Source organism: Gossypium hirsutum, chromosome D09, assembly GCF_007990345.1.
Source record: "Gossypium hirsutum isolate 1008001.06 chromosome D09, Gossypium_hirsutum_v2.1, whole genome shotgun sequence".
NCBI classification, from domain to species: Eukaryota; Viridiplantae; Streptophyta; class Magnoliopsida; order Malvales; family Malvaceae; genus Gossypium; species Gossypium hirsutum.
In genome coordinates, this window is record NC_053445.1 from 28,608,908 (window position 1) to 28,619,916 (window position 11,009).

The window sequence follows — 11,009 nt, forward strand, 5'->3', positions numbered from 1 at the left end:
AATGATCTTTTAAAAATATTAATTTAAATTTAATATAAATATCTTTTCTAGAAAAAAGAAATTATAAATATTTTTATAAAAATAATACAAACTAAAAAACATTATAATTATTTATAAATCTAAAATTGTTTTAACTATAACATTTGTTATTATTTATTTTTTCTTGAATTTATTTAAAAAAAAAGAGCAAAAAGAAAAAGAAGAAAAAAAAACAGGTAAAAAAGACAGACAAGTGTTATAACAAAAACAACCTTGATTGAAAGTCGAAACAATAATAACGTTTTGAAATTTAAAATTGTAATTCATAACTTGAAGATTTGGTGCAAGACTAAGATCAATATATTATATATATTAACTATAATCTGAAAAAATAAATATATAATTTTCAAAAATAAAATAAGGAAAAATTACTTTTGAAAAAATTCTAAAATTTCAAATCTTGCACCAACTCGTAGGGAGCAATATGAGCTAGAAAACTTGAGACTGTGCAACAATCATAAGAAGGATAGAAATTTGAAAAGTTGGGGAAAGCGGAGTAAGTTCAAGCTAGAAATGAGCATTACATTTGAAATAATTAATATATAGTTTTTCACACTAAATTATAAAATCCTTTAAAAGAAAAAGAAAAAAGAACTAGGGATCATCAACTTTACAAGATATTCTTCTAGATGTACTGTCAAAATCTAAGAAAATAATTGAGGTGTTATCCTTCGTTCGCTGTGTTCTAGCCTCATTCAACAAAACATTCGCAATCTTCTCTGCCAAATTCTCCTTCTCCGACTCTGCCATCAACTCTTTCTCCCTCTCCTGACCACCACACCCCAATTGTTAGTGAGATTCGACATTTATCCCATAAAAAAAAACCGAGTAAAAACTAGCAAGAACCTATAATATTATTGTGTTATTGAACAATACCTGAGCAACTAACTGGATTGCCTTCTTAGCAGTAACAACATCCCAGAACCCATCGCTGCAATCGGTGCACACAAGTGGGATCCATATTTCAACAAAATCACGAGTAAATTTTGCCAATAAAAAATTATACAAGCAAGAAAGTACGTCATTATTGTAGTTTCAGTGATGATGGATCAATATCATACTAGCTAAGAAGAGAAAAGTAGATAAAATAATCTGTTTTGATCAAAATTGACCGGAAACAAGTCGCAATATGTTCTAGCATGCAAAACTATAAACAAGTTTTGATAGAATCACCTAGCCAGCAGTGCAAATGCCCCACTTGTTTGATTGATATGCACAGATTCACTTATAAAAGGCTCGGAACTAAAGCGTGAATCTTGCTGCTTCACAAACTTGTCTCCAAGCATCCTTGCGAGGTTCAAACCTGGAAAAAGTGGCCAATTACTCGATATGTACCTTCTTTTGGCAATGTCACCAAGTCCTGTTTCCTAATGTAATGACCAGAAACAGAAATTTGAACGTACCACATAGACGTGTCTCCCCATCTCTTAATGGCTCCCCCATTCCTTCCATTCGGAGTCTTTCAGAATAACTACTTATTTTATGGTCTTCTGTCATCTTAATCTGCTTACCTCCGACACTGTACCATTAAAATTGAATTTGGTAGTACGTACAGCAAAATCACCAATATGACCATAAATTTCATTTTAAATAAACGAGAACAGAATTTTTAAAAATATATATTATATGAAAGAACAGAAAATGGGGAGAAAATTCAGCAGGAGGTAGGACAAGGACAGCAATATGTAGGATGACACTACAACAGGCAAGCATTGCATTCACACTACAGTGTCATTATCTATATTGCTTGGGCACTTTATTTTTCTTCAAGCACTCATGTCCAGTGACCATGTTTAATGTATATTTGGTACGAGTACGAAGATATGATCCCCTAAGAACCCTCTAAATACATGAAAGAACTTCAAAAAATTGAACAAATGCAGATACATACCTGTATCTGGGATTGACACCCAAATACGAGTAACATAGGTGATCATAACAAGTACTTCAAATATCAAGTAATGTTTCGACGAATTAAAGACTTAAGATGCACCAATTAGCATAAGTAGCTTCTGACAGATGCCAATAGATATTTTTTTGGATTGCTTACAGCAATTTAGCCCATATTTTAACTTGCAAATTACAACATTACCTAAGATTAATAGAAATCTTCTTAAATGATTATGAATAGGACATGATCAAAGTGATATTAATCTATTCAAGACTCCAAGTGATGGACTTTGATCATAAAATACCATTATAACCCTAGAAATCCTACAACTTGCAACAATAAGAATTGAAACACTTACTTCATAAGACATGCTGAATCCCCAACATTTGCACATTGTGCATAGAAATTTTCGTCAGCATCAGCCCAAACAAGAAGAACTGTTGCAGTACAGCCCTGCAAGGAATTAATATTATGATACGCAAACTATCATATTCAATGATGGTGGATGAAAGAGATCCAGTCCTTTAGAACAAGCCATTATATTATCATGAATGCCAAAAGGACATGACGACGGAAATAAGTGCAATAGCCTTAAGAATATGACTCAACAAGAATGGTAGTAATAGCACATCTACAAATTATAAAAGGAACAGCAGTAATACAGTACACAGTGGATGCTAAGGGGGCAAATGCATTCCAGAGCTCTATGAGAGATTTACAAACTAAACAATGAAAATGTCTATAGGAGTACAAGGAAAAGAAGAAAAAGCAGGTGAGGGAAAAACCTCATAATAGTTATTCATGTTCGCTTCTGCTCGAAGGAATGCATCTTTAAGAACATCTGAGGCATCATGCTGTGACAAAACCCTCTCTCTTATAACAGGATCCGATAAAATGGTAGCAAGCATCTCTGGCAGAATCCTGGAGATCAGATTCTTAAAACTTCAGTAAATAGTTAAGTCAAATCAAGCATATCAGCTAAAATGAGCAGAATTGCTAAGTTTGTTTGCCAAATCAGAAGCCTTAAATCTTTAACTGAAGGCTTCATGGTACAAGAATAATGCAAATCAGGCCTTCAATGTGATAATTGCTAGATTGAAGAAAAAGTAACTAAGAACAATGTTTCCTCTTTTAATGTGTATATGTAAATATAGCCAAAGAGAACAACAGAAAACAGAATCTACTAATATGATAACCAAATCCATTTTATGCCACGATAGTCCTCCATCTGTTTGCCACATGAATTCATACACAAAAGTGGAGAGAAAGCCAGAGGAAAAAAAGGAGATAAGTAAAGCAACACGAAACTTCTCTCATTTCCATTAAATTTATAAGCCTCCAACAATCCCCTTCAGAACTATAAAAAGGTCATACCAAATGCACAAAGCTCCCCCACTATAAGCAGGGTTTAAGCAAGGTCTTGACATACACAACCTTTCCCCCATTTATGCAGAGAGGCTGCTTCCAGGGTTCGAATCCATGACCAAGGGGGTAGCAACTAGATTAGTAGACAGACAATGGCAATGACCTTATCCCACTATGGTATTTAATAAATCTTCCTTGCCTTTCTAATATGTATCCCACTTCGTTTTTCACTATATTCCAAATTTCCACTATTCAGTAAATACTCTAGCACCAATGCAATATTGACCAGCCACGACCATAAAAGAACTTGACTGTCAATCAAGACAATAATTAGGTTTTGCTTGTTAGGAAGGATAGGAAGGGGTAAAAAGGAAAAATTTGTTAATCCAATGGTTAAGCTAATTGTTTAATGATTTTTCCATCCTTCTTTCTATCCTGGCCTACCAAGCAAAGCCTAAGTCAGCATTTATCATATCAGAAGCTCATGAAAATCCAACTATCTGAATATAAACAAACATAACAGAAACATGGATTGGAAAACTGAAAAGATGCATAATACTTTGAGACAAGCTTTGAAGACAAGATACACTCTAGAAAGCACGATTAGCATATGCATGGGAAACAAAAAGTGTATCTAATAATTAATCATAAGATGAAAAGTCTACAAGTCAACCACAAACCCTGCCAAAGAAGCACACTAAAAGATGTAATAGGAATACTAACTTGCTCGCAGATTTGGCAGCCTCAACACCACCATGCCCATCACAGATACCAAACACTCCAAACTGCAATGTCAGCAAAAATATAAGATTCATCACATTTGATACAAGGATAAAAACATCAGGCAAAAGCACTAAAACATGAAAACCTGATCAATGCCGGGAAGAGGCCATTGGTAATAGCAAACATCTTCCATGGGAAGTTTCTTTCCCCCTCGACGCAACGACATAGGGTCCGAAATCATACCAACTCCAAAAGGTACCATGCACTCATTTTGGGATAAAATACGAACCTGTCACAAAAGACAACAGGCAATCAATAAAATATTGCCATGGATTACAAGCTGATGTGCACATTGTACAATCAGAAATGAGTAAATAAGAGGAAACACTTCACAACAATGGTCTATCAGAAAACAAAAGTAAGTTACATAACAACCGTGTCTATAATCCTAACTAAATGGAATTTTTTCTTATGGAAGCAGTCTATCAACTGTTAACTGAAGGTGCAACATTAATGTTCAGTTCTTCAATATACCTCAGAACTCTTGAAAGATAGTTATGAAGACAAGTAAACAAGAGTTCCGGCGAACAAATAAATGATATTGGACAAATAAAAAAGCAAAAAAATTATGTACTTCTAGAATGTCACAAGTGCATGTGGCTTGCAGCATATGAAAATTTCTTAGAAGGTATTTTATATCAATAGGATGATCCTGACAGTAAAAATATACAAAAGATGAGTAAGATATCAGTTCTAAACTCATGGTCTCAGATTATTACAACCTTATGAAATTGCTGAAATAAGAAAATGAACAAAAATGCAAACACTTCAATTTTCTGGAGAAGTGAATAATGAAAAGCTTTTGTTCATGCAAACATTCAATACTTAATAACATAATAAATTATATCTAGAAAGTTTTAAATTTTCAGAAGCAAAAAATACCAGAAAAAAAAAAGCATATAGACTTACTTGTATGTTTGAGGTTGTGCCAAGTGTTATTGTGTCTCCACTTGCAAGTTCCATTGGATGGCCCCATTGCCTACTTCCAGAATCAGGATGATTAATTGGTTGAGAATTCAGTAGCGTTCCATTGAGGCTACCCATATCTACCAGCTCCCATTTCAGTTTCTGCAAGAGTTTATGAAATTCTAAACAATTAATATACCACACATATAGCATGCACCAAACGCAAACTAATGTCATACAACTTGTCAGAAGTTTACATTTGAATTCCAAGTTATCATTGCATGCTTTCCGGAAACCTCTGCATCCTTCAATAATAAATCACTCGGAGAAACTCTCCCTAGGGTCAACGGCAACCTTGAAGGGTTTGTTGACTGCACAGAACAGCGAATTCCACGAGAAGGACCAGAGACAACCTCAAGAGAGAGGCAACTTCCTGTACTTCTAAAAGAAAGATATAATTACATGCTTTCCACATTCAATCTATTGAAAGAAAGCAATACATTAATCTCTTTATAGAAGTGAGAGGAAACAGAAATTACGTTGATCACTGATAACTTTGGGCACAAACTCTTGTATACTGTTTTCATTTTGATTTTCAGGCCTACCAAGTTTTAGCGCTTCAATTAGGTGCTCTGTCGCCAATGGGTGCTTTAGAGTCTGACCAACCAAAAGATCCTCTGAAGGATCAGATATTTCTAGAACCAAGCTATCACCTGTACAAGGTAAATCATTAGTATTGGAAAAGATTTACTAAGCAGAACAGTTAAAACATAATTATAAGAGCAAAACAATAAAAGATGGAAGCAAAAGGTTAATACCCTGATGGGGAGATGCAGAGGGTAGCCGCTGTTTGTGAACAAGTCCCTTATTACGAGGTGAGCGCAAAAGAGCTTCACTTTGGTAACATGCACCCTCTAAGTCATAATTTCTTGTCAAATCATTGCTTTGATCTTGACTGTGATTGACATCATCTGATACTAGAGGCCTCTCTACGTCTTCAACCTACAAATCCATGTCAAATGTCAAATGAAAGAGGACCACAAGAGATTCAAACAGAAAGAAAGCTCCAACAGTTTCCAAGTATTTCCCTTTATTAAATGGAAAGAATATATATATATGAACAAATGCTATAACAATGTTTTGCATTTAGATAGACAAATACATGAAGGGTTTTAAAGAAAGATCCCAACTCTTTCTTCCATCACATGCATTTAAATCATATGGATTGAGAGGATAAATGATAAAGGAAGAGAAACAGAGAGTAATCATCTAAAAATAAATTTTAATTTTAATATAGTTGTTTGGAGATAAGGTAGATGACGTGAATAGGAAGATGAAATAATTATACGATATTGAGATTGTTCTTCCACATTTTGAACAAGTCTGTATGTTTAGAATATCAGTCTATTTGTCGGTCTCATTGACTTCCAAATTTGTAACTTACAAAGAGATTGTAAAAGTAAGCTATATGATAATTTATAAATGAAGGTTCCTCTACTCTCAATATTTTCCAAGTAAGGAAAGAAATCAACCAAGTTCTTGATGAAGAGCCATAGACTACAACAATGGATACATACTTATATATTTCTAAAACCGGTAGCTTCATAAAGTGTTTCTTGGATACGACACTCATTGCCATCTATTCTCAGCGGATATGGGTTAAGTGATCAATCATTGTAAACTGACTCAGAATATAAGCCACTAATCTCCAAAAGATTTCCTAGCATATTAAATCAGCTAAACTACATGGCATATCAGATTTAAATCTACCCGCAATCAACTTTTGATCCACTGGAAAATCAGTTACTCCTCTAGCATCAATAGAAATCTACCGACACCATAGAAGAATACCAAAAATAAATAAATTAAATGCATCACTCCACTTTCACGAATCAAGAAAATTCGCACTGCATTTCCTAAGATTTCAGCAAACAAAAAGCTGAACTACAGAATACTCTACTGTCTATTCAAAACATTACCAATTACCACCAAAATCAAAAATTCCTAATTGAACTCGCGGCATTGATTCATTGCACAAATAAAGAGCTAATAAACGGATCAACCTAAAGTTCTGCAATTAAATCAAAATAGAAAAAAATATATATATAAATAAAGCTCCTAATTACGAAAAATTAATAATAAAAAAATAGAAATCGAGCTCCACCTAAGCTGAAACTGCAATGATCCGCGATCAGGAACATAGAATCAAACCTAAACCAATGCGTCATAAACTAGATTTTTGCTGTTATAAAAAAAGGAAACCCTGGTTGGTCAAACAACAGATCAGATTTTGATGGTGTTACCTTGATGGAGCGAGAACGAGAAGGGAAAGATAAAAGGGAGGAGAAGAAACGCCATGGTTTGAAGGCGAAGAGAATGAGGATAATGATAAGGATCAACATAAGGAGAAGGAGAGTGAAAACGACAATGCTTTCTAGCATCGCCATAGTCGTTCAGCGTCCTCTCTTCTCTCTCCTCTCACACTACGATTTCAGATTCGGCTCTGCTTCGCGAGAACCTCGCTTTGAATTGGTCGCTCACCATTTTCCCCCAATTTTTTTCATTTTCTTTTCTATTTGCCATTTCTTTTCCTTAACGTATCTATTAAATTCTTTTGTATTATTCTTATTATTTTCAATACTGGGGGGATTTTCTTAGTGACTTGTTGGTGCATGCCACGTGGTATGCATGCATGAATTTTTAATACCCAAAATCTGAATTTAGATTTACTCATTGAAATTAAGAAAATTTTTTTTAATTAATTAAATGCAAGTTGAATAGAAGAAACTGCACATGCCTGTCTATTAAAAAATTACTTCTGTATAATGCCAATCATTTTTCTCTACTCTTAACATACTTTCCACTTCACTCAAACATTGAATTCCACTAAATTCATCTTACCATTTAATTTCTATCATATTTTTTATTGTTTAGTTTATTACCAAAAACAATGTAAAAAAATTACCTTGAATTTGCAACATAAAAATATTTAAATATTTTTTAGGAGTGTCAAAATTAAAATTTAATTTTTAATAATTTATATCTTTATAATTTTTAAAAAATTAAATCAAATTTTTATTATTTTTAGGAGATCAAAGTGTAATTTTATTTTTACTAATTTAAATTTTTTTAAAAGACCTAAATAAAAAAAATTCATTTTAAGAGAAACTAGCTCTATCGATCCCAAGATACATCACTGATTATACGTATTATGGTGATTATATATGGCGAACACAAAAAAAAAATATATATTGACTCAACTTAGAAAAGGCAATATTTTCTAAAAACAAAAGTTATTTAATTATCTTTAAATAATTAATTTTCTCTTTTTATTTTCTTTTTCAGGGCAGACTTCTTTTTAATTTGATAATGTAATGAGTGTTTGTTAATTGAGCAATACTTAATCTTTAAGTAAAATCAATAATTCTTCTTGCTTTTAATGATCATTTACAACCTTTTATACTACAAAAAGATTAATCTTAAGTCAAGGTTTTCACCTTTCATCTTAATATTTCTACTTCTGTTGGTTTTCTACTATTGGTGTCTTTAAGTATCAAAACAATAATTAAAGCAAAGGTACTTATGATATAATATATATATATATAAGCATCCCATGAATTTAAGAATATATAAAAAAATTATAAAAAAAAATTATTAATATGTTAAATTTTGTATTAAATATATAAATCAACACAATCACTCATATGATATTAACATATAAATTATATATTTAAATCAATAAATGTTGAGTATAATGATAAAATATATTGCATTTTCAAATGAAGAGTAATTAAAAATAATAATCACGAAGAAATTAGCGTAAAACCTATGAAATGAGTTTGGGGTATGGTTTTCATTAAATTGCAAGTAAAATTATTGTTTTCTATGCATTTTTGTTTGGCATAAAAGCAAAGATTCTTTTTAAGTTTCAGTTTTCTATATATGCTATGAAGCTAAGCAATCATTGGTAAGAAAAATCAAAGGTGTTGGGTGGAGAGTGAGTGAAAGTAGGTTTAGGTGACAAGTTTTTTATTCTTTATTTATGGAATTATTTTTATAAAATGCAATATTCAAATCCAACAACCCTTTATTTTCATGACTAAGGCTAAAAAAATTAAAATTTGGGTCAATTCGAGTTTTATTGAATTCAATTTAAGTTCGATTTTAATAATAGTTGATTTGTTGAAAAAGAATTATAATAATTTGAGTCTAATTTTAATTTTAATTTTTATAATAAAAATAAATTTTTTTTCTAAATTATTGAAAAAGAATTTAAAATACTTATAAAAAATACTTTTTAAAAGAAGATGGACTGAATTCATCCGAATGGATGGAACTTGGTCCAATCTATTTGGTTTTTTTTTTAGATCGGTTTTTATTTTGTTTTTTTTTAAATCAGAATAATACAATTTTTTTTTTCAAAATTAAACTAAACCATTATCAGAGTGCAATTTTAAAAATCATAATCAAAAGCTTAAATCAAAATTAGTTTTGAAAAAAAATTAAAATTACAATAACAAAAGAAGCGAGGGTATTTAAGTCTTTTAGTTTTAATAAATAAAAATCAATTTTATATTTTTAAAATTTAAATATTAAAAAAAATAATAAAATAAAATACTCTCTCCTTCTTTTTTCATGTATTTTTATCAATAATGGTATATATTTTTATTAATTTATCAACTGATGAATGAGATCGAAGAGGGATTTGGAACCGATTAACCCATGAATCAATAAGGAGTAATTAAACCAATTGAATCAAATTGTCTAATTTTTAATAATTTTTAATTAGATCAGTTGAATCGATAGGACCGACAAGCTAGTGGGCTAATCGATTAAGCGTTTAAGCGTTATTATTACAATAACTAAGATGATGTAACTTTAAACGCATTTAAGCGTGTATTATCTTTCAATTTATTCCATATATATAAAGAAATGTTACACACCGATTGGTATGGATATCTGAAAATAATTAAGTTAATATACGCTCAAATAGAAAAACAAAATGAAAAATTAGATTTGAATTTCAATTTGTCTTAAGTTATTATCAAAATTATATAGAAAAACAGAATGAAAAATTGGATTTGAATTTCAATTTGTCTTAAATAATAATAATAATAATCCATCAAATAAAAAATTATATACCTGCTTGTTCTCCATGATGTCCTGGCGAAAATATTTGAGTGAAAGTAAGAAAATCTTTGTTGATTTGTTCAGAAGTAAAATGCAAAAACCAGAAAATGATTTACTAATAATTTTGAAGGGTAATTTCCACGCATGCTTCAATTACTCTTTTATAATGATTTTTTATTTACTTAACGGGTGAAAAAGTGGACCACGTAAATGGTAAATATGAGTAATATTTTATTGGCCAATTTATGCTATTAGACTCTGTACTTTTAGTAAGTTGTGGATTTAGTACTTATACTTTATTTTAGTCATTTTTAGTCCTTATACTTTTAGAACTTTAAAATTTTAGTCCAAACTAAATGGCAACTATTAATTTCATTAAGTTGAGTTCTATTTGTTTTCTTAAAATTTGATGCGTCAAATATATTATTGCATGTGTAATGCCATATCAGCTTACCATCTCTACTTTATTACTCACAAAAAAACTAGTTACTAGATTTAATGACTGCAGTTTACATTAAGACTAAACTTTCTAAATCCAAAAAATATAACAACTAAGAATGATCCAGTTGGAGAATATAGACTAAATCTCTAACTTTATGTATAATACATGACTAATAATAGAATTTAACCGAACAAATTTAATAGTCTTCAAAAATACACAACTTATGCAAAGTACATGGTCTATTAGCAAAATTTGACCTACGTTATTCTAATTTTTATTTTATTTGTACGAAATATTTATGTTTAATACATATTTGATAATGTTAGTATTTAGTACACTGGTAGTAAAATATTTTAACTCTACAAGAAAGTTCGGCACATGCTCTCTTATTTAATTCTTGAATTAGTAACTTTTACAAGGATAATTATTTTATACACTATCATTGGAATATAA

General features: G+C 30.8%; 1 protein-coding gene across 1 annotated transcript; it reads right to left on the reverse strand.

Moving 5' to 3' along the window:
* Positions 1–536: 536 nt before the first annotated feature.
* Positions 537–7,600, reverse strand: LOC107891969 (protein phosphatase 2C 70). Its single transcript, XM_016816902.2, has 13 exons — positions 7,288–7,600; positions 5,803–5,986; positions 5,524–5,697; positions 5,242–5,417; positions 4,988–5,146; positions 4,164–4,307; positions 4,019–4,080; positions 2,716–2,851; positions 2,289–2,383; positions 1,443–1,558; positions 1,213–1,342; positions 916–970; positions 537–807 (listed from the first exon to the last, which is right to left on the reverse strand). The coding sequence occupies exons 1-13, from the start codon at positions 7,429–7,431 to the stop codon at positions 634–636; spliced, it is 1,749 nt and encodes a 582-aa protein (XP_016672391.1). The 5' UTR covers positions 7,432–7,600; the 3' UTR covers positions 537–633.
* Positions 7,601–11,009: the final 3,409 nt, after the last annotated feature.